The sequence below is a fragment of the Plectropomus leopardus genome, chromosome 3 (assembly GCF_008729295.1).
Source record: "Plectropomus leopardus isolate mb chromosome 3, YSFRI_Pleo_2.0, whole genome shotgun sequence".
NCBI lineage: Eukaryota > Metazoa > Chordata > Actinopteri > Perciformes > Serranidae > Plectropomus > Plectropomus leopardus.
The window spans coordinates 1134622-1159578 of NC_056465.1; the positions used below are offsets into that span (position 1 = coordinate 1134622).

General features: G+C 39.7%; 1 protein-coding gene across 1 annotated transcript in view; it reads left to right on the top strand.

Moving 5' to 3' along the window:
* ptprfa (protein tyrosine phosphatase receptor type Fa) overlaps positions 1 to 24957 on the top strand; it is a 223900-nt gene that overhangs the window by 135273 nt on the left and 63670 nt on the right. The window contains 8 exon segments of the mRNA XM_042512701.1: positions 725 to 1306; positions 2604 to 2740; positions 3661 to 3805; positions 10368 to 10561; positions 12856 to 12973; positions 15305 to 15886; positions 18439 to 18536; positions 23826 to 24082. Of these exon segments, the coding sequence (XP_042368635.1) occupies positions 725 to 1306; positions 2604 to 2740; positions 3661 to 3805; positions 10368 to 10561; positions 12856 to 12973; positions 15305 to 15886; positions 18439 to 18536; positions 23826 to 24082 (2113 nt within the window).

Sequence of the window (24957 nt, forward strand, 5' to 3'; positions counted from 1 at the left end):
AGAAGGCGTTTGACGCAATAAATGGGAGCTTTTTTCATACAGGTTATTAAATTGTGGTGTTAATGGGAAGTTTTTATTATGACATTAAGTATCTATCAAGCAAGTCACTTGTGTTCAAGTTAATAAATACACAACTGGAGGCTTTTCCCAACAGTTTGGTGTAAAGCAAGGAGATTTTTTGTCTCAGAGCTGTTTTCCAGGTATGTGAATAAATCAGCTCTGCAATTTAAGGTTTCTAACTTGGGAGTAAAGGTGTTCAGACTGTGGGCACACAGCATGTGTGCACTAATGTAATGTAATTCACGAGAAAAGATTACATAAAGTGTGTTCCTAATTGTTTTTCTATCCATAAATTAGTTTTCCTTCTCCACAACACCTGGTACATGAAATGGATGTATAGTTTAGCATTGTTTGTTAACCATTCAGGACAGTATAGGCTTTGCTGTGTGGCTGCATATAATATCTGCAATTTTGATGACCTCCTGCTCTGTCATGCAGACTTTAGATGGATATATATAGTAGCCTCTATGCACCATAATACATGTGCTAAGTCTGCTGGGCAGTTGCAGATCAGGTGCTGGCAGAGACAGGCCCCTGAATAAGGATAAACTGATAGAGCTGCAGTGTTGAACAGCTTTATGTACTCTAAGTAGATGTCAGTAGATGTTTTTTCAGTGAGTGATTTGTTTGTCTTACTCTCCTGTCTGCCTCTGCTCTCTAACAGCCCTGCCCAAGTCTCCCGCTTCCCTCACTGTGACAGAAACCACGGCCACCAGTGTCACCCTTACATGGGACTCTGGCAACCCAGAACCGGTGTCCTTCTATGTTATCCAGTACCATGCCAAAGTGTCGGACAATGGCTTTCAAGAAGTAGACGGAGTGGCCACAACCCGATACAGCATTGGCGGCCTCAGCCCCTTCTCAGAGTATGAGTTTCGCGTCATAGCTGTCAACAACGTTGGCCGGGGGCCTCCCAGCAGTTTTGTAGAGACCCGTACAAGTGAGCAAGCACCATCATCACCTCCTCTTCACATCCAGGCGCGCATGTTGAGCTCCAGCACTATGCTGGTCCAGTGGGAACCTCCAGAGGAGCCCAACGGCCAAATCCACGGCTACAGAGTCTACTACAGCCCAGAACATGACGCCCCACTCAGTACCTGGCAGAAACACAACACAGATGGCAGTCACTTCACCACCATCACAGGCCTCACGCCAGATATCACCTACAGCCTGAGGGTGCTGGGCTTCACCTCTGTCGGTGATGGGCCTCCATCGGATGTTCTGCAGATCAAGAGTCAGCAGGGGGGTGAGAGCACAGTCACTACATCACTACATCATAACAAAGCACTGACAATTCGCCACATTGCATTTTAAGCAGTAGCGCCAGAAAGTGGAGGAATTATACAGATCATTTACTTCAGTGAAATTAACAGTTCCACAATGTACAAATACTCTCTTACATGCAAAGGTCCTGTATTATTCTTGTCTTGTATACAGTGTTTTATTAATTGATTCTTTTTGGTCACTTGGATGCACTGGAAGAAGCGGCAAACACAACATTGACATATCTCCTGATAAAGTTGCTATGGGATACATGTTAGCAAACAGTTGCCAAGTCAAAGGAACAAGGCTAGTTCCACACAGCCCAGTTGATCTTACACCTGACAAAGTCGGGGCTTGGCTACATGGTGCTCAGAAGAAGGGCCATGCAGCAGGCAGTTTGCAGCCTGCTGTGGGGTGCGACGGTGATGGTGTTGAGCATCATCTCCATGACTTTAATTATTGTAGAATTGTAGCATTGATATTTATGACTGGTTTGTTGCATCAAGCTACACATGTACTTAAATATCTCTGTCTGATATGCAAGGACTTAGCAGCAAAAATGCTTGTGATAATTTTTTTCAGTGTAACACTCACATTATTTTAAAATTGCAGAAAAGCAGGGCTGTAAGGTGAAACATTAGCAAATCACCAGCTGAGATAAGCACTGTGTGTGTGTGTGTGTGTGTGTGTGTGTGTGTGTGTGTGTGTTTTAAAGATCTCACACACAGAGCCTGTTTTTCAATGTTTTCAGTTTATTGAGCTTGAATGGAGGAAACATGAGGGCTGCAAGTGAAGATACAGCACCCCAAATTCAGCAAACCCACTATTTTTTCTTTTTTTTTTCACGAATAGAGTTCAGCACCTCTTGAGGCTGATGTAAATCATTTTGACTTAAATGCATATTACAAAGGCCTGAAACTAATATCAGACTGAGATGGATAGGCTGTTTCTACACAGTGTTTTGTGAGCACATCACTGTGATTTAAAGTTTTCCAAAGTCATGCCACACTGCACAATAAGGCTTGGCTGCTCCTGCTTTTAGCCCGTTTTGAATAACACCTGAGATCTACAAGACTATTGATGGCAAGTTTATTGTGGAAGATGAGCTGCTTAACTTCCTTGCTTTAAAAATGACCCCACACAACTTTTCCCGACTTTGATAAGTGCTTCTCTTTCGAAAAAAGTTGTGCTTCAGCAAGAGGGGCAATGGTGTCGAAAAGCAAAATTTTGCAAAAAGGTAGCATGGATTGGAAGAGCTTTGACTTTGTTTCTGCTTACAGTTCCAGCTAAGCCAATGGGTTTTGAGGCTGAGGCTGAACTGGACTCACGCATCATGCTGTCATGGCTTTGGCCTGTCCAGGACCCTGTCACTGGCTTTGAACTGCTCTACTGGGAACACAGCAATCCTACAGACAAGGTAAAACCAACACCAACTTATTCAACTTATATATCTTATAGACCTCTTGTGCATGTGTATATAATCTTATATTTATATATATGGAATTATATATATATATATATATATGTGTGATTATTGAGACTCCCTTTAGCATAATCTACATTTTCCTGTATATAATGTCCCTGAGGCAATAACAGTGTCCTTGCAGGCAGGGATTATTGACCTTTCATCTCATTTTAGCTGTCAGACCTCAGAATGAGTTTAGCAAGTATAGAAACATTTTACTATTATTCCCATAAACGCAGCCATAGATCATTCAGGTCCATTTTACGGTCTCTGAACAACACCTGCATCAGATCCTTCTGATTTCAGGAGATACATCTCATGATATCAGAAGCACATTGTTGTTGTCGTGATTTAGATTGTGTAATTTTTGTGCTTCTTTTGTACAAACAACATCTATTTCCTGTCTGCATATCAAGGGAGAGGGATCCCTCCTCAGTTGCTCTTCCAGATGTTTCTTCCATTTTTCCCTGTCAAAGGGTTTTTTTTATTTGAATTGAGGGTCTGAGAAGAGAGGGTCTTGGATGCTGTATGGACTGTAAAGCACATTGAGCCAAATTTGAGATTTGTGATATTTGGCTATATAAATAAAATTTAATTGACTTGAGAATAGTTTATTTAGTTGATTCTGTTGATTGTGACTGATGATGTACTGATGTTTTCTGAGACTGTCAAATAAGAGCTCAGTTCATAACAGCCAATTGGTATATCGAGCACTTAACAGGGTGGGCATTTTTGTGTCAATTTTATGTCAGTTTTATCGATGTGGTGCCAAATTATAACAAAGTCTATCTGAGTACACTTTTCATGTTGAGTAGGCTCCTGTGTGCGTGTAACGTGGCCATGGTGTTCTCATGGTTTTCATCTTTCCACAGCATCATGTCACTTTCGACCCAGCAGGCTACTATGCAGTCGATGGTCTAAAGCCAGACACACCCTACATGTTTTCCCTGGCAGCAAAGTCTGAGATGGGTTTAGGGGTCTTTACTCAGCCTATTGAGGCCAGGACTGCCCAATCCAGTAAGTACTACAACCTTCTACTGTCACTTTCCAACAAGCCCTCCAACCCATTTGACCACATAAGTTGTTTGTCCTGCCCTGTAATACCACCCATAAGAGCGGGCATACATCAGAGATCATGCCACAAATATCTGTTACCACACTGCAAAGTCTTCAGTTGATTTAGGTTATAATAAAGTTTTAATATTTTAATCAGGTTCAGGCCAACAGCAAACAAACAGAATCTTGGTTTGTATTTGATCAACGCTGCTTAGTTTTACAGTTTGACCTCAGTTTTGGTGCCCACTTCCTGTTCACAAACTCTCACTATTACAGCTAAAAAGGGTGTTTAAATATATTTCTAGAGACATTGTAGGAAATAAATAGGCAGTGCGGTAATATAATGTTGATGGATATTTGATCAGCACTGTCTAGTTTTAACATTTGATTGGATTTTGGTCTGAGCTTGAGAGAAAGAGATAGAGTGGTTGGTAACTCTTTTGATTATCTTTATACTCTTTGTCCGTGCTGTTGGCAAAATTGTTGGTGGGCAATATGAAAATGCCTTGGTATGGCCTGTAGTCAGAGCAACAGCTTGAGAGCCAGCAAAGTTTCACCATGAGTGCCCTGAGCCTTGGAATCACACAACAGCCGCTGACCAAGCTGCTGTATATGACACCCTTGGAATGAGAACAGGTTGACATAATCTAACATCCTTTTAAATTTTACATTTGATTTGTGGTTCTGATCCACCACTGAATCTGAGTTAGCTAGCTATCATCTATCCTTCAGCCATCACAAAAAAATAGCCATGGATGGACTATGACACAAATGTGTGGCTGGCCATTATTAACACTCACAGCACAAATGCTCACCTGCACTTTAATGTAATAAAGAGAGAACAGCATATTTTAGTGTGAAAGTAATCAATTCAATTTGATTTTATTTATTCAGTCAAAATATCACTGTTAATGATTTACCTCTGGGGGTTTTACAACATATGACATCTTCTGTCAACAACACTGCCCACCACAAAAACACTAAATAGAGAAAAATGGAGAACACCTCAGGAAGATCAACTGAGAAGGGATCTGTTTTCCAGGAGGGACAGATGTGCCTTAGATGTTGTGTGCACCAGCACTAACCAGCACATAACATTACAGTTTAGACAATGCAAATGACAAAAACAAAATAAAATAAATATAAAATATATATATATGTAGAGAGAGAGAGAGAGAGAGAGAGAGAGAGAGAGAGAGATGCACAGCAACAACAATAAGAAGAACAACTATAACAATAAGAATCAAAATATGAATAATATTCTATGATAGATAGTATATGTATGATGCTGGTGTATAGATTAATATATATAATAGTATATGTATACAATAATGGTAATAATATTTGTAATAGTAGTAGAAATATAATAACAGAAGTGGCAGTGAGCATCAACCAGAACTATGGCAGCAGGCGCAACCCTGATCCATTGGATACTGAAAAATGAGAGAGCACAAAAGCAACAAGGAAGAAGCCAAGTTCATATCGGAGAAGTGAAAGATTTCACAGCAGCTTCACTGACAATCACAATGATTGTTAACGGTATCACACCTTATGTGCCGTGAAAATGTGGTATTTGCCATAATTACACGGTTATTTCCCTGTAATGGTTGTGGAAGATTGCTGTTTGTATGACTGTGTATATATATCGACAAAAAAAAAACCAACTCAAGGCTTCTGTCATTCCTGTCATCACATCATTACCTGATGTAACCATACATGCTGTGCAAACATAGTATTTCACCAAATTTTTATGCCAGCATTTACAAGGAGAATTTCCAACGCAGATCGTCATGGGAGATTTGCATAATCCTGTATATATCAGTCTAAAATAAGGCTATAAAGCTAAGGCTCTCTTCCATTTCATAATGTTGCAAGCTCGTAATGACATAACTGGGCTATGTTTCTTGTGGTGCAAAAACACATTGTTGCACAAGAGGAATGAATGATGAATCCAACCTTTCTCTACTCTGCTCATAAAAATGGGCATATCTCAAAAACCAAATAATGTGTATAGAAAAAAAATAATAATAATAATTTTTTTTATAAAGCGCTTTCCATCAAAGTGCTGTACAGGTAATTTAAAACATGTTCAGACAATTAACATACAGACTAAACAACTGAGACACATAATAAACAATTTATAACAGTTTAAAACACATCAAGATTCATATGTAGCAATAAACAAGTAGATCTTAAACTATGCCTGCCTAATGTCTTGAGGAAGACTGTTCCACAACACTGGTGCACAGAAAGAAAAAGCACGCTCACCAACTGTCTTTTTCCTGACTTTGGGAACTGTCAGAAGACCAGCATCCTGGGAGCGAAGTGCACGAGAAGGTGCATATAAAGGTCACCAGATCACTCAAATAAGCTGGCGCAATGCCATTTACTATGTTAACAGGAGCACCTTGAAGTCAGCTCTAACCTGACAAGGCAGCCAATGAAGAGAGGCCAACACAGAGGTAATGTGCTCCTATTTACCTGCTCTGGTCAGAATACGAGCTGAAGCATTCTGCACCATCTGCAGGCCTCAAAAACTTTTCTTTGGCAATCCTGACAGAAGGGCATTGTAATAATCATGTCGAGAGGTCACAAAGGCACGAATAAGGACCTCAGCATCCTTCAGTGACAGGATCGATCTGATCTTTGCAATTTTTCTAAGATGAAAAAAAAGGACACTTCTGTCACCTCCTTAATGTACGGATCAAATAAAAGGGTCTGATCAAATGTAAAACCGAGATTTTTCACTCTGTCTCTGCAATGAATAGCACAATCATCCAGAGACGGTCAAAAATTATCCAACGGATGATGCCGTTTCTGAGCTCTAATAACCATAATCTATAATAAGTTTTTTGACAACCAGCGTCTAACAGCTGCCAGACAGGCCTCAAGTTTGGACATGTCACACCAATTTTCAACAGTTACTGGCATGTATAACTGCAAATCATCTGCATAACAATGGAAGGCAATTCCAAAAGAACGTAAAATTTGACCAAGTGGTGCAAAATATAGAGAAAAAAGCAGAGGACCCAAGACAGACCCTTGTGGAACCCCATGCTTAACTGCACAAGACTCAGACAGAACATTATTAAACAAAATTCTCTGCAATCTGTCTGACAAATACGACTTGAGCCACAGCTGAATGGCGAGAGATGCTGAAAAAATGTTCAAGTCTGTCAAGTAAAATACAGTGGTCTACCGTATCCAAGGCTGAACTGAGGTCCAACAACCATAAAACTGAAGCTCGATCAGAGTCCACATTTAACAAAAATTCATTGACCGGCTTCTTTAGTGCAATCTCTGTGGAATGATTTCCACGAAATGCAGACTGAAGGGGTTCAAATAAATCATTAGTCACCAAATACTGGACAAGCTGCTTTGAGACCACCTTCTCACACACCTTTGATAAAAAAGAAAGGTTTGAGAGAGGTCTGTAATTTGACAGTAAGTCAATGTTCAATCCAGGCTTCTTTAATAGGGGTTTTACCACAGCTGATTTGAAACGTGCAGGAAAAACACCTGCAGACAATGAAAAATTCAAAATAGATAAAATATAAGGACCTAATGAAGGCCAGAGCTCCTCAATGACCCATGATGGGACAGGATCCAAGGAACAGGTTGTTGAGCGTGCTGCCTTAACAACTTTGGAGAACACAATTCATTCACTAAAACAGAAAGCCCATGGCCAAGCACAAGGTCCAAAGTGTGACCATGAATATGTGTTGGTCCAGACGCATATTATGTAAGATTAAAAGAGTCAATTAGGTTTAAAAAGTCCTTGACCAGGGGCTTATCCTCACAGCATAAGTTAATATTTAAATCACCTACAATTAAAATCCTATTATAATGAACAATAAAACCAGTTAAAAACTCAGAAAACTCAGAAATAAAATGCTTATTGTGCTTTGGAGGGCGATAGATCTCAGGAGCTAAAACCACACATGGATTACTAACTGTGAAAAGCTGTGATTCAAAAGAGGTAAAAGCAGCAGAGATCAGTGCTTGTTTGCATTTAATAATGTCCTAAACTCTGTAGGGATCGATCTTCACGGTAGGAAAGCCGGCTCCCTGCGGAGCAGCTCCTCTGGCACTGGCAACAGATGTGGAGGAAGGAGAGTAGTCCGCTGTTCATTTTCAACATGAGCAAACTTTCTAACCACGTCACGGATGTCAAAAAGCGCCTGGCGATCGTACACTAACAGGGACTGGATATTAATCACAAGCAAAGACACCACTGTGAGCAAAACAAACAATAAAAACGGGAGTGGAACAGAGACAGAGAGATGGCGTGTCATGACACCTGGCGCCATCTTTTATCTCTCAATAATCTCTTAATAACTTGTGGAGTTTTAAGAAATATCAAGTTTGTGTTTTGTTTAAAAAAATATAACTTTTTAAGGGTTGTTTACATGGCAATGGTTCTTGCATGAAACATTAAACCTTTGTTGTGGCTTGGCCTTTCGTTCACACGACAACGGTGTTTTGAAGGCCTGAAAATGCAAACTTTTGAAACTAGGCTCCAGAGCATTATCTTTTGAAAACACCACCTCTTCTGTTGCTGTGTAAACTGGGAATGTGTGGATCCTGTGAGAACAGTGACATCACATTTAAGATACTCCAACAATTGACACCGCAAGCATTACATGCCAATGTAGGCAATAAAGTAAGGTAGATTTATTGGTCATTTTTTAAACAAAGTTTAAAAAACGAAATTTAATTGGTCCCTGATCCTGCTACATCTTTGAGTTGAAAGTTGAGTTGATGAGTTGATTAGAATCAGCAACTACTATGAAGATTCCATCCGGTTGCCTGGTGATGTTGCTGCTGATGGCATCATTCAATTCCTGCAGTGCATTTTTTGAACTTGCATATGATTCCTTATGGCTCCTAACAATGTATGCCCACACAGTGCAACAGCTTGATCTGGGATGTTAGGGGTTAATCGTGACTTTGTGAAGATGTGTGCAGAGTAAACCCAGAAGCCCCCACTCAGCAGTGAGCCAAAATCACGTCATCCACTTCACTCTCCTATGATCAGACACTAGACAGAAGAAGACTTGGTAAAGGAACAGCTCCCACTCCGAGTCAGGCCAGCCTTACCGCGATCTTCTCCTTCTTTTCATCCTGCACTTTCAGTTTCATTTCTCCCCTCCGGTCTGAGTGGCCTGTTGGCGTTTGCCTTCGGTGGGAACAATCTCGTGGTCTGCTGCATTTAGTCCAAGCCCCACACAACTTTTCCCAATGCTGAAAAATCGTAGAAAAGTCATACTTCATTAGAAGGGGTCATGGCGTTGAAAAACCGTTGCTGAATGAGCCTTAGTCGCATCTCCTCCACTTTTCTCTCCTGCCATGAGACAGAAGAAGGCATTACATGCCAATGTAGGCATTACATACCAATGTAGGTGAACAGTTTTTATTGCTGAGATAATTCTAATTAGTCTTAGGTACATAGCACTGACAACTGGTTATGAAACTTTACTTTACTTGCTGTATGGCTAATTTAACACTTTACCCTCTTAATTTCTTACACTTTCTGCACTACACTTCCTGTCCTTGTCTCACCTGTCTTGAATTACATTAATATTTTCACCACCTATTTTTTTTAAGAAAAATCTGTAATTATTTACAATTCCCTCTGAAGCTGACTAATCATTCTAGAGGAATCTTTATGAGCTCATACTGATAAAGTAAAAAAACAAAAACAAAAAAAAAAAAAAACGGCTCTTGGCATCCTCCTGACGCTGCATGTGACAGCCTTTGATGTGGGTTTAACCTGCAAGGATAACCTTAACATCTCCTTGTAACTTCTCCAGGCCTGTAACTATCTTATCAAGTCAGGAGTCTTTCCAAAGTCTGATGGTACTCTTCAGACTGGGAAAGAGAACCCACTGAATTGCATAAGAGAGAATAGGCTTTACACAACTCTGCTTCTACTTAGCACATCCTCTGCTGGCATTATTATAAAACACCGGCCTGGTGTCTAAGTAAGAATGGGGACAACAGAGCTTTAGAAAATGACATGAAGCTGCACAGTGAGGGTCAGGGGGTGTGTGGCACTCCAGTATAAGTTTGAACAGTAACAGTAAAAAAAAAATGGCAAAAATAAATAAATAAATAAACAAAAACTTAAAAAGGTGTTGGTGTGTCCGCGTGAAGGCAGAAGAACAGGTAAACAGTACAAAGCAACAGTACACTATATCTCTTACTTATTCAGTCTCTCTTTTAAACTGGGTGCAGACTAATTTGGATCAGTGCTTTAGGGCTGTAATTAGTGACAGCATGTCATTGCGTCTCGACAGTTAAAGAGCTGCGTTTACCCAGATGTTGCGTTCCCATCGATGCCGATCGGAGCTGGAGGCAATAAAAAGCTGTGTCTACTACAGAGTCATTTGACCAGGCTGTGAATGCCAATTATACACCTTCCCATTGCATTAACAAGCCAGATGTTAACGGGTGTTAGCAGGTTTTTTGTGCAGTGGGAATGAGGCTTAAGGTTGCTGTTGTGTGCTTTGTTGTGCTGTAGTGCCTGGAGCTCCTCCCAGGAAGGTGGAGGCAGACGCCCTCAACTCCACCACCCTCAGGGTGACCTGGAACCCCCCCCTGTCTCTGAAGCAGCATGGCCAGATCATAGGCTACCAGTTGGTCTACTCCAGGCTGGAGAACGGGGAACCTCATGGCCAACCCGTCATCATTGACGTTTCCTTCCCTCAAGCCCAGGTACTGTCACTTTTTCAGTGAGTCTGAGTAGGTGCATTTTGTTAATTTATTGTAATTTGGCAGGGACAATGGCTGTCTAAAGATGGGTAGTTGATTAAAATCTCAGTAATCACTGGCAAGTCTTACATTAGTGAGTGAAATAAAACTATGGGCTAAGACAAGATAAAACAACCATCAGTTCAAAGCACATTTCAGAAGAACGCAATGGCAAAAAGATGTGTTTTAAGATTTCATTTGAAGGTTTCAACAGATGTAGACCCCCTGAGACCTTCACGCAGACTGTTCCAGAGTTTAAGGCCATAATTAATGCAGGCTGCCTCTCCATGGCTTTTAGTTCTGACCTCTGGAACAATCAGGAGGTTTGAGTCAGACTATCTTAGGGACCTAGCAGGCACATATACATTGACCATGTCAGATAGATAAGGTGGTGCATGGCTATTTTGTGACATAAAAAATTAAAAGGATTTTAAATTAATGTTACCAATGTAATGATTTTAAGTTCAGAGTGATGTGGGCTCTCTGTTGTGTTTTCATCAGAACACATGCTGTGCATTCTGCAAGAGTTGTAACTTACCAATTGTTGTCTTAGACACACCACATAGAGGAGTGTTACAATTGTCCAGCCAGATGGAGTAAAAGAATACATTTTCTGTATCTGCAGGACAGTCTGAAATGGTCTGACTCTGCAATACTCCTCAAGTGATAAAAGGACACTTTAATCAAGTTTCTAGCATGATGTTCAAAGTTAAGTTCAGAATCAGCGATAAAACCAAGATGTTGTATGTTCCTTGGTGTTTAGTGCAAATAGATTTAGGTGGTCAGACAGCACTTAGTTATACTAAGCATTTGTCCAATCCTGTTCATGTCCCTTTAGCCAAATCTCTATATCCAATATCATCTCACTGTCCAAGTGTGCAGGTTACATACACGCTGCCCTACCTACCTTCTGATTGGTAAGGGGTGTTAGGGTTGTATACAGCATAAGAGGTAGATTTGTAGATACTTGCAGGACAGGTACATAGAGAGAATGCATCCCTCATCTCTGTATTATCTTCTTACATTAAATTAGAAGCTCGAACCAGATTTTGTTGCGGTGTAAGTGCTCCTGACTTTCACATCACTTAGCAGCTGGTGTCAGGACATGCAACTACACATGTTAAATTAATTTAAAAAAATCAGTATCTCAGATTTATCATGCCTTATTTGATAAACAAAGTTGAAAGATGCAAAAAATCACAAAAATAACCATAGCACTAATTTTATAAGCTAAATATTTTATTACACAAAAAAATCACGTTATTGAAATTCAAATTGTTCTCATACCAGTGGTACCAAAAATTTGGTACAAGTTCTTGTAGTTTTGGAGATACAGCTAGTTGTACAACATACCATTACAGAAATGCCTGTATCTGATTTGAAAATTCCAATTGATTTGTTCTCAGGTCAAACTTTGAAATTCCACCACGGACATAACTGGGTTAAACAGAATATGCTGTTTACATGACCCACATTAAATTTAGAATATTGTCATATTGGGAATACTAGGGGAATATTGGTGTGCATGTAACTGAAGCCACTGTGCCTGACCACACAGCCTTAGGGCTTATCCTTGCTATGCTCCTTGAAACCAGAAAAAAGCCCACAGTCCAAAGAATGTTTTACAATGTTGTAAACATAGGCTACCCCCAGGTCAGTCAAACTTGTTTATGGGAGAGTAAATAAAGAGAAATACTAAAATGACTGTCAGTTAGGAAATATTGCATAACACATTGTAAACTCACCTCCTGCTACATACTAAGGATTATATAACAGAGTGAAAGGTCATGACATTATTGACATCATTCCAGGAGCCAGACTCTGGTGTCAGCTCTATCGGAGTCAGTGGGGCGAGCAAATCAGACTATAACCCGTCATATCTCTGTTATTTCAACTTTGACTGAAAAAAACCCTCTACCAGAACTTATAAGTAGTTATACTAAGCAAACTTCATTGAGGATTTCATCTAAATGTACATAAGGTTTACATTCACAACCCTCACTTAAACTTTTCCTCAAAGAACAGTTGATATGCCTTGGGAGGGTTGGAAATGCATGTTGTGTGTGCATGATGTGTCTAATATGCCTCAGTTTGTTGCACAGTAACCTGGTGACAGCACATTGATTCAGCTGAGGCCTTTGTCTCAACCTGAATGTTGTTTTGTCTTTTCCTGTCTCTTCTCCTTCTGTATTCATTACTCTCTGTGTCCCTCCCTCCTTTTTCCTTCTTCCTCTTCTCTTTGCCTCTCTACGACACAGGAGGCCATAGTAACAGGTCTGCTTCCAGAGACGACCTACTCTGTGACTGTTGCTGCATATACCACCAAAGGGGATGGAGCTCGCAGCAAGGCCAAGGTGGTCACCACCACAGGAGCAGGTGTGTGCTGTGTTTTTCCTTCATCTTCATATTTTTGGCAACACAAACATCTCATTCTCACTCATTCATGCTCAATCGAATCCCTTCACCTGGTTTGCTTCTACAGCCTTTCTTACTTTGGTGTCTGTTGGCTGATGTTAGCAAACTCTAGACAGATATTGCTGACATTACCTACAAGTCCATCTGACGCCACTATCACCAGTATGACATCCGTCCGTTAACTCTAAATTCCTAACGTAACACTGTTATTAAAAGGTTTTGTCTCTGACAGTGTCTTGATATCCAAGCACCATGGTTATGCTTTGTTTAGGATGAAGCAAAAATAACCTTTTTAGGTGTTTTTTTGCAAGATGCAGCCCCTCATGATTGAAGAAAAAATAAGTGATTTTTTTGGTTATGTTAACATTGTACGCACCTAAGTAATTGCTTAGATCTCTCAATGTGGCAACATAGCTAAAAATACATCCAACAGAGCAACAAGCAGGAGCAGTCAGACTCAGGCAGGCAGTAAACAAAGCTCCAGGCTAGTCAATCTTACTTAGAGGAGGAAGAATAAAGGTGATTGTTAAAATTACAACTCACACTGCAAAACATCAATAAAATGTTGCAAATGAAATGCTAGGTTAATTTTGAATTACTGAACTTGCCTTGCCTTTTGATACATGTTTTTACTGGGCAATAAGGGATTGTTTGCAACATTATGAATGAGTTCACTATCCGTTTTACCTCTAAATAATAATAGCTAATTTTTGGAGTTGTTTAAAACCTGTTTTATTGTCTGACTGCTTTTGCTTTTTGCCCCAACTCACCTATTTTTACGTCTCTACACCCCCAATAGCCCACTATCATGAATGAGATGTCTCAAGAACTGCATTAGGGAATATCTTCAAATTTAGTGCAAACTTCCACTTGGACTTTAGGATGAAGTCATCAAATTTTGGTGGTCATAGGTCAAAGGTCAAGGTTGTGTGACCTCTTTGTCTCACTCTTGGTTAATGCGATATGTCAAGAACACCTTGAGGTCTTTTCAAATTTGGCACAAAACGTCTCTTGGAATCAAGAATGAATTCATTGGATTTCGGTGGTCAAAGGCCAAGGTCACTGTGACCTTGAATCTGTCTCATTCTTGTTAATGTGTTATTTCATGAACACTTTGAAGGAATTTCTTCGGATCTAGCATAAACGTTTTCTTGAACTCAAGGATGAACTAATTAGATTTTGGTGGTCGATGGTCAAGGTCACTGAGACCTTGTCAGTCTCTTTCTTGCAAACACTATATCTCAAGAACAGCATGAGTGAATTTCTTCAAATTTGGCACTCACATAGACTGAAACATGAACGGATTAGAATCTGGTGGTTGAGGGTCAAAGTTCAAGGTCATGGTGACTTCATAAAACATGTTTTTGGCCATAACTGAAGAACCTTGGGTTTCTTCCTTGGGTCACTTTGAAACTGTGCTGATTATAGAGATCATCTGTGTTGCTGGGGGGAAGATGTGTGTGAAGCATTAATGTTTTCACAAACATGGATGTAAACTGTAAGTGCAACGCGAGTGATGCACAGAGACGATGGGAGGGTCTAAGGGAGAGAGATGTCGTATGCTGTAAAGCCCTCTGAGGCAAACTGTGTATTGTGATAGTGGGTTTTAGAAATAAAAGTGACTTGACTTTTCAAATGTTTTTTTTTTATTTAAGATAATTTTTAGGGCAATTTTGCCTTTAACTGATAGCACAGCACAAGTGTGAAAGGGGGAGAGAGAGAGGGGATGGCATGCAGCAAAGGGCCGAGGCTGGAATCTAATTTTGATTGGTTATGGTAATATTGCATTCACATAAGTATTTGCTATTTCTGAATGTGGCAGTATAGCTTAAAATAGGCTCAACAGGGCAACAAGTGCGAACAGTCAGACTCAGAGAGGCTCTTATTATATCTCGAGGCTTGTCAATTTTTCTTAAAATAGGAAAAATAAAGGTGATTGTAACAATTATGACTCAGACTGTAAAGCATCAATAGAAGGGTTGCAAATGAAATGTCAGGTTAACTCTGACTTACTGTACTTGTATTACTTATTGTTCAGAGATCTCAGCTATTACTTAGGTGAGTATAATGTATGTAGCCAATATCATAGGCTTGTATTTATGATATTGTTTAGAACTAGCTCCCTTTTTATCACCCAACTGAGAAAGTACTCCAGTTGGAAAGAAAAATGCTGGACAGGAAACAGCTGTATAGCAACTAAAATAAAACACCAGTGTGTTTATGGTTTTTTAGGGTTTAAGGAATTGAATGTAGGGGTTTCAAGAGTAATCAAGATATGGGAATCTTTTCCAGTGCCTGGCAAGCCCACTATGATGATCAGCACCACCATAGGGAACACTGCCCTGATCCAGTGGCAGCCTCCTAAGGAGATGGTGGGGGAACATGTGGGCTACCGGCTGCAGTACAAGAGAGCAGAGGAGGAAGCTTTCACCACCAAAGCCTTCAGAAAGACAGATGATCATTTCACGGTCACCGGCCTGCACAAGGGAGCCACCTACATCTTCAAACTGTGTGCCAAAAACCGAGCCGGCAACGGTGAGGAATATGTGAAGGAGATCAGCACCCCTGAGGACATTCCAAGCAGCTACCCCCAGAATCTGAGTGTGGTGGGCCTGACTGCCACCTCCACCAGGCTGGCCTGGGAGCCCCCTCCTCTGGCTGAGAGGAACGGGAAGATTGTTAAGTATGTGGTGGTGTATCGGGATATCAATAGCCAGCAGAACAACAGTAACAGTACCACAGAAAGACAGATGACCGTCCAAGGTTTGCAGCCAGACACAACCTACGACATCCGAGTCCAAGCTTTCACCAGCAAGGGAGGAGGACCCATCAGCCCCAGCATTCAGAGCCGCACCATGTCCACCTCCATGCCTGGTGAGAACCACGCAGCTTGTTGCTTCATCCAACCTGAGCAATCTACATATTAATCCATGATTTGGACATTTGGGGCTTTGTTTTCCAAAAATAGAGCCTAAACACAAACAAAATCTCCAGGCACAGATGCACATGTGCATGGTAAGCGCATTTTTTAAAATTTTGGTCACCACACACTCAGTGCACTGGGGAAGAGAGTAAATTAGGCGAATATATCAGGTTGAGTACATTATCAGTAGAAGGAATACAGATATAGAAGTTGGAGTCGGGCAAGTCATGCACTGTTAAATCTAACAAACTGATTTTACTGAAAAAAAAATGAAACCTTGGAAAAATGTCAGTAAACATAACTAGTGGTATTAATCTGTGTTCACTTTATATCTAATTGTTAAGAGTACTTAAAATCTAGTTATATTTGCATAATTATGTGAAAATGTTGGAATTTGAAAATGACAGGTTTAATTAAATTATTCTTTCCAAGTTGTAGAAAAAGACAAACTCCAAACCAAGTTTACTGTGCTATATATGTGTATTCTGCTGGTAACTGCAAACTGGTCAACCATATTTGTATATTATTAAAAATGTTAACAAAACATAACGCAAATATCCTAGCCTCAGAATTGACAAAATCCTCTTTGTCATGCTCAAGTTAAGTCAGACTAACTTTGTTTAGTGAAGTTGCTAAAACTAAGAAAGGACAAGTTTATTGCACTTGTCTTGTTTAAAGATGCAACAACTTCACACATTTTAAGTAAGCTTAACAATTAGATATAAAGTAAACATAAATTAATAATTACATTTACATTCCTTTTTCAAGGCAGTCGGTTTCAAAGGTTTTTTAAGCAAGATCAACTTGTCAGTTTTTACAAGTCAATCTTCCACACTCAACAGCCACAACTACATTTATGTTTAGATATGACTGTAAGTGTATGAACGGATCATTTGCTGTAACAATTCTTTTGACATGACAGGGGAAAAATGGCTCTCAAGAGGAAGCAAAGTTTTGACTTAACAAATAGAAAAAAAATCAAAAGGTCCTGAAGGATTTGAGGGATCCCATCCTGAGGACAGCTGTGTTACTCAAGATAATTGTATTGTTAACTGATTTAAATTGTTATTGTTGGAGTCTGAGAACAGCAGCTTTCAAGTTTGTTGTTTAGAAAATAAGCATTTTTACTGTTACATCCTGACCAATCCTGCCACTGTGTCAGGAGATAAAGTAAATAATTATTGAAGTGGATGCAGCTGCGATTGAATCATCCTGTAAAGTTACGCTCAGCCCCTCTTTCAAATAAGAGACTGTAGACAAAACGCATGTGAAACATCTGGAGCCGTATTCACAAACATTCTGAGAGTACTCTCAGAAAGATCCTGACTTAGCTAGAATGTTTCTAGCAAGGAGTCCAACCTGAGGAGTGATTTAAGAAAATTCTCAGAGCGATTTGAGCAGGAAGGAACAGAAACTTTGACCTTAGTGAGGAGGTGCGGTTGATCCTGTTGCAAGGTATGAAACATTCTTTACCAGATGTGATTGGTTGTCAGATACACTACCTGTCATGAGCCTGCAACGTGTGGACACTCAGTGGAAATAAAATGAACTGCATCATAATATGAGAACATTTTTCCAGTTGCAATTTTTTAAGTGTTGTGGTCACTTTATTTCTGCCTTGCCTTCTGCACCTCACAACACAAAGCATCTTTGTCCTTAAGAGACCTCCTAAGGTGAAAAACGAGGAGTAAGGATAAGGACTTTTAAGGGGCTCAAGAGTTGAAAATGGTGGAAACACAAAGAGGTAGAGAAATACTTTTCAGACGCTGGATGACAATGAGTAAATGCGCTACAGATAAGATGGTGCAGGGAGAATTTTTCTGCTTTATCTCATAAGAGATGTGCACATACTGTATCTCACCCAACATAGTAATGCTACAATGCTAGAAATAAAGTGAGCACTACACTGAGATATTCGGCAACTGGAAAATTGTCTCAGTGCAACAGAGTGATCACACAAAAAGCACTTTCACTGTCTTACAGTTAATTTAATTTCTGCTCGGTGTCCACACCGGTCAGACTTACAAACGTGTCTGTGACAACCAATCACATCTGTTAAAAGAATGTCATTCCTAGCCATAGAGTCAGCCACACTTCCTCAATAAGGTCAAAGTTTCTCTTCCATCCTTGCTTAGAAGTAACTAAAGAGAACTCCAAAGGGAGATAATAATTATCTATGGTATTGTCACTATGAGTGACCCCTCTCATGAAACATAATTGTTTGATCCATTATTGATAAGTACAGCTTTAAGTCACCAAATTATCACATAAAATAATAAAATCACCACATTGAGACAATACTGTGTCCAAAGTGCAAAGACTCTGTGTTCCCACCTTGATAAATGTTAGTGCGTAGTGAGCGTGTGCAAATTCTCTCATTTCTCAGTTATCTTATCTTAGTTGCCTTCATCCTCTTGCCTTTGTGCACCAGCTCTTTAACTTTAAGTCCTCACATATTCACAATTGAATTAACCACCTGATAATCATCTCGAATTTCCCTCAGTGTTCACCAAGGATTTTGGTGTGAAGGCTGTGATGAAAACCTCTGTGCTGCTGACCTGGGGAGTACTGGATACCTACAAATCTCAAGTGCCTCTCAAGGTAAAATGAGCCCGCACTTCACCCTGAAAGCAGCTGCAGCACTGAGACACCGCAGTCAGTGAATTTAACAAGAAGTTTCTTACTAATGTGATGACTGGTGTTTGTGAATATCAATAAATATACGAGGTAGGGCTAGGATCAGATTTTATGTTGAGTTACCATCTCCAGCTGCCTCTGTGACAATAATATCTATAGATAGAGTCAAAATTATAAGCATAGAGATCTGTTTATCAAATAGAGGCACCTGAACCTGACATAGCACTGAATAGCCAGCATGTTCTTATCTCAACTAGTCACATGCTTCCACTTTGTCAGTGGACATCTGTGTCTATTTATCATGCTTTAGGTGTCCTTCTGCATCTGCTGTTTACATTCTGGTATACTGCTTCCGTGATGTCAGCAAATGCACATGGTGGGATGACTAAGTGTATGGTTAAGGCTACCCGTTAAAATGATAAGGGATCGTGATAAAAAGTGCATCGATGACGATGATAAACTATGGTAATTTTTACTCGGTATGGATAAAGCTAGATAGATTCACACAGCTTGCCGACCGTGCTGTGTCATACAGCAGAAGTTGTTAGACGTCTATCAGTCAGCAGCAGGAGAAGGAGAAATTCAAAACAGCGTATATAGCCCCCCCCCCCCCGCCAGGTGTTGTTTCTTTTTCTTTTCTTTTTTTTTTGTCTGTCGATCAGTGTTTTCACTGTAGTGTAGGGGATACTGTTACGAATGTTATGAATTAAACAACATTTCCACATTGAAAAAACAAACAAACAAGACGATTGAAGGTCCCAGGGTGACAGGAGAAGAGGACTACTAATGTGACTTTAACTTTCTTTATAACTTTATCGCAATTAGGAGGCTTTTCGGACCCTCTCAGCAGCGTTATTTAAAAAAAAAAAACGCAACAGGAGGAACACTTAGCTACTTATTTAAATCATCTGGGAACAAGGAGGAAATACCATTTATTGTCATGCTTGCTGCTCTCAGTAACTGCTGAACACCGCTGTAAGTTGCCACCATCTCCCCTCTCTCCTCCTGTGCCAGGTGTGTGTGACGGTGACAGACAGGTAGGATGAGAGGAGATGCCGCTCGCGATGTGAGTTCAGGTGTAGTGAGTTTGCAGCTCGGTTATGTTGAAAGAAAAAACTGATATCTGATGTTTGATTCCTTCCAACTCCCAACAAGCAGAACAATATGTAATTAAAGCTGCAAGCAGTGATGAATGGGCCCTCGCACCCCCACGCAAGTCAAGGCTGCAGGCAGGATTCTGAGTGACGGTTAATCAAGTTAACCTGCTACAAGGGAAAAATCAAAGAGTAAAAAAGTAACTTCCTGCTACCAATAGGTGGCGCTATGACTATGATTTAAAATTGCACTGCAGATGTCTTCAGGCATAAACTCTTATCAAATGTGTGACATTTTTTAAAGATCTGAACACCTGGGGCGAAGTTTCAGCAGTTTTTTAAACCATTTTGAGATCAATAGAGTCAACCTGCTAGGAGCTGGACATCTTAGTGTAAAACTTTGCCTCTCCTGTGCCAATAGATGGCGCTCTCATTATCGCTTAAAACTGTCATATAGATGTGTTCAGGGCAGAACTCCTATCAAACATGTGAAGTTTGGGGCAGATTGGACCATTCACAGCAGAGTTACATACCACTTATTTACATACCTGTTTACTTCCTGGTTCATAGCAGAACATGCAAATTAGATGCCTCATACAGATCACACAGTGTGATGAAAACTCATGATTTGAAAAGCTTTTGCTTTCATGGGTCTTATGAAGGTAGCCATAACATTTGAAGTCAATCTGATGAAAGCTCTAGGACAAGTTCAAAAAATTACGACCCCTGAAAATGGCCATAAATATACCAAAATTAAAACTTCAAATCAAAATGGCCAACTTCCTGTTGGTTTTATGATATGGCCCCAAGAGACTTTTTTGTAGGTACTAGGGTGTTACACAGGCCTCCAAAGTTTTATAGCTGTAGGTCACACGTGCTGCGGGGGCTGCTTTGTTGTAATAAGTAAAATAAAGAAAAAGTAGGGGGTGCCACTGATACATTTCCTTCCACCCACGTATGAGACCATGAAAATATCAAATTTTTCACCAGACCTGATAAGTATGTAAGTTTCATGACTTTTTTAATACGATAAAGCCCTCAAAAAGGCAATTAATGTGAGAGAAAAATAATAAGAACAATAATTCCTTAAGTTTCAAGAAGGTCCTTGCACCATTCGATCCTCGGGCCCTAAATATGCAGAGTTCGCAGCAAAGCCGTTAGGCCTACTTAGGGACTGTTCTGTAGCTGTGGTGCTTCCAGACATTTTGGGAAACTTTCCACTCTATAGTTCCACTCTAACTCAAACAGAATATTATTTTCGGCATTATTTCGTACATTTTAAGTTGACATAAGAAAATGAGAGGAAAAAAACAACAAAAAAATATGAAAATTAAATTGATCATGCTCTTGAAAATTACTTTCTTTTACAAAAATGCCATTTTCTCAGCTTTTTGTCTGAAATGTTTTGTCTTTTATGAAAATGCACAAATTCAAATGTGGATAAAAAAAGGAATGGAAGAAGCTAGAATTAAATGTTTTCTTCTGTATAAAAACTGAAGAGCTGTTCTTTATCTTGATGTATTCATTGTTTATATATCCAAAACACAAAATATTCTGGAGGTCTTGAAAGATTATTAAATATGACCAAAAATGCTGGCGCTGGCTGGCAACTTAATAAAAAAACTCGGGGAAAGAGCAACGTTATCGAATTATATATCTTTATAAATATCAATATTGATCAATATGGGGAAAATTATTGTGATAATATTTTTTGCCATATAGCCCAGGCCTACGCATGGTCATGGTTCAACAATACATGCACATGGCAACCAACATTGGAACATCAACAAAGGCATATGCTGGCACAGATGGTTAGGATTAGGGGGAGGAGGCACATGGTAAGGTATAGAAAACAAACATCACAATCAGAAGGGAAGAGAACACCAGACTCTGGGGTGAATATTGTTTGTGGGACCCATCCACTGGCCCTCCTGCCCTCCCTTTAGGTGCCCTCATGCTCACTATATTACATCATCACCAGCAACATTTCATCATGTTGCCATCCTGCCACGGTTCATGCCCACGTGCCCAAGTTCCATCTAGCCACATTCTCAAGTGAAGCCGCCTGTTTGTCACTTTAGCAGTAGGTGCTACCCAGCAATCCACTGGCATATAATACCACCATGACCAATTCAGTCTGGCAACGTTCTCAGCTGACGCCGTCCATCTGCGTTTCATGCCAACACAAAAGGTACCTTTTGGAGTCACAAACTAACAACCAAAGCACTGACAAAGTAATTCTGTTTTATGAGTTAGGAATGAGAAAGGGCTAATATAACAAACACATCCATGGGTTTTAGTTCATAGGTAGATAGACACAATAAATGTGACTGCAGTGTAGATAGGAGGTGGTATCCTTAACATAATATGATTTAATGACTATAATAATGAAAAGCATGTTTTACATTTATATAAGATATTTGAGATTCTCTCCTTTGAACTCCCTAATGGAACAGCTACTCCATATTTCATCTAGAAAATCAATTTGTACCATGTAAATTCTGCTTGTAACTCAACTTTATGACTGGCTGTTTGTTTTGGAGCCTGACTGTCTTGTCGCTCAGCCTTTGGCACTGTGGAGCTGTGATGATAAGTAAAAGGACAGAAACAAAAGTTTATGACCAGGGATCTGCAGCTAAATAATAATAATCAAGTAAATCATGCTTTATTTGTATACCACCTTGTGACATTAACAATAAGTTATAGAATGCCTCAGACAATCCAAAGCAAAGCACACAGGAGGCAGCAAAGTCACAAAGTTTGCACCGTGAAACATATACATTTATACAAGTAAAATGGGGGGATTTGGATTGCCCAGGTACCTCGCATCAGCAGCCGCCTTCATAACTTTAGAACCTCAGCTATAAAAGCAGGTCATATAATGCAGAAATAAATACTAATGAAACTTTTGATAAAATGCTAGAGAAAAAAAACTTAAAGAAATGTGTGTTTTAAAAGTTCTGATAAATGTGGTCTGCTATAGTAAAGAAGTTCCACTGCCAAGCAATCAAACTGCAGCCATCTTTATGAAAGAAGAATACTAATCACTGTCTTTCCAAGAATGAGATTGATGTCTTGTTATAAGCATTAAGTATTGAGCTGGGGCAAGGACAAGGTTAGCTTAGCTTAGCATGAATACTGGAAACAGGGGAAGCAGTTAACGTGGCACTGTGCAAAGTCAACATATATGCCAACCAACAATTTTATGGGGATTTTGGTGCTGGAGCTATTTTTTGCCAAACAACATCTAGGAGAAGTGACTGTGCGCAGCTTCCTGAAGTCTTAGATTGAGTTTGCCAGGACTGGCACCATTGTGCCTGAACAGAAACTCTTCTCATAGTTTCTGGCCATCTGTGTTACAGCTGGAGGTGCTGCACAGAAATGCTGAGCAGATGGATAAATTATTTAGTTCTGGTACATCAAATAGCAAATTATTGTTCAATATTTCTGTCTGTTTGCTCTATGAATTAACCAAACAAGAAATGTTGTTATCAGTGGGCTTTAAAGATGTGTGTAGGTAAAAGTCCTTCTTTTGCACAGTGCCAGACAAGCCAACACATTCTAATCCCAAGTCATCACATGCTGCTGCTTTGCAGTGAACCTCCACATCTACATTGTATGCTCTAGGTATCATATTGCGTCTGCTGTTGACATTCTGGGATGTTGCTACTGTGATCTTAACACAAGCACATTGGTGGATGATGCTTCATCGATTATGTTAAGCCATCACAAGCACATGCAGGCACGAATGGTTAGGTTTATGCAAAAGGGCACATGGTAGGGTGTAGAAAAAAAATATCACATTCAGATGATACTCTTATATGAAAGGCTATCGTTTGTTGGATCCTTCCACCGCCCTTACTGGCAGCACTTCAACCTGAATCTGTCCAGCAGCGTATCAGAAAAGAAGTGAAAGGGAAGGAAGAGCAGGATGAAATGATTAATCATTAATACATTACATTATGCTGACTTTTAATCCAAGTTTCCAAGGCACAAATATTTCAGTGTTATTTATTACAAACTCAAGAATTATGTTTCTGTTTTAGAAAAGTTTTTGTTGTTGTTGTTAGAACCAGTTTTGTAGACAACCAGTGTAGTAAACATTATGTAATCTATCAAAATGTATCAATGTTAGTAAAGAATTTCTTCTTGGCTTCAGATCCTCTACAACCAGCAGAGTGTGGAGGTTCAAGGCAACCTGAAGAGGAAGCTGATCACACAGCTGCAGCCAGATACAGATTATTCCTTTGTGCTGATGAGCAGGGGAAACGGTGCCGGCGGCCTCCAGCAGCAGGTTTCCATTCGAACAGCTCCAGACCTGCTAAAGATGAAACCAGCACAATACCAACATGATGTAGAGGATGGTGGAAAAGTGACCATCAGTCTGTCCAAGGTCCCTGCTGGAGCTCCCGTCAGGTCTGTCCACTTTGTCTGAGGGGAAACCCCACTGAAAAATTAAGGGATGATTCAGGATTTCAAAGATGGCTTTGTAATGTCTTCTCTCCTCTCTACATATCAGCTTTAAAATTTGTGGAAAGTAGTTCAGGATTGTAGCACCCAATAATGATATCAATACCTGAAAATGCCCATAAATGTAATAAAATCCAATAATGTAATAACTTGACCAATTGTCTTAGAATATACTGATGGATATTGAAATATAATAATGAAATAGCAATGATTCACATTCTAAAATATCCTTAATATGAGTATGAAAAGTCATTAAAAAAAATGAATAAAGTTTAAGCTTATTATATGGAAAATCTGTAGATATTTATCCATTTAGGTAGACAAGTGCATGACTAGTTATAGATTAATGTATTCTAAAATATCATCATATGTGTAAAAATAAATAAAATACAAGCATTATACAAAACAGTCACACCAAAATATCTATAGAAAAGTTTAACGTTGCACACTGATTTTAATAGGACAATTCAGAATAATTTGGTTAAAGTCACTCTGTAAATTTTTCTCGACAAATGGAGTAACACATTTGGAGGTTGTCTCACAAAGATTAGTATTTACTGCAGGAACAAACCTTTCTTACTGCATTTAAACTGGATTTGGGCAACCCATTAGGAGGTGTCTATGCATGTAAGAAACATGTCAATTTCAGTTGTCAGAGGCTGGTGCTATAATTATGACTCAAGTCTGGCAACATAATATCATGAGGCCGGAACTGTTATCAAGCATGAGAAATTTGCTTCAGATTGGACACTGTATGCTGTAGTTACAACAACTTCCTGTTTTATGGTGAAACAAGCAAAGTGGATGCCACACCATGGCAA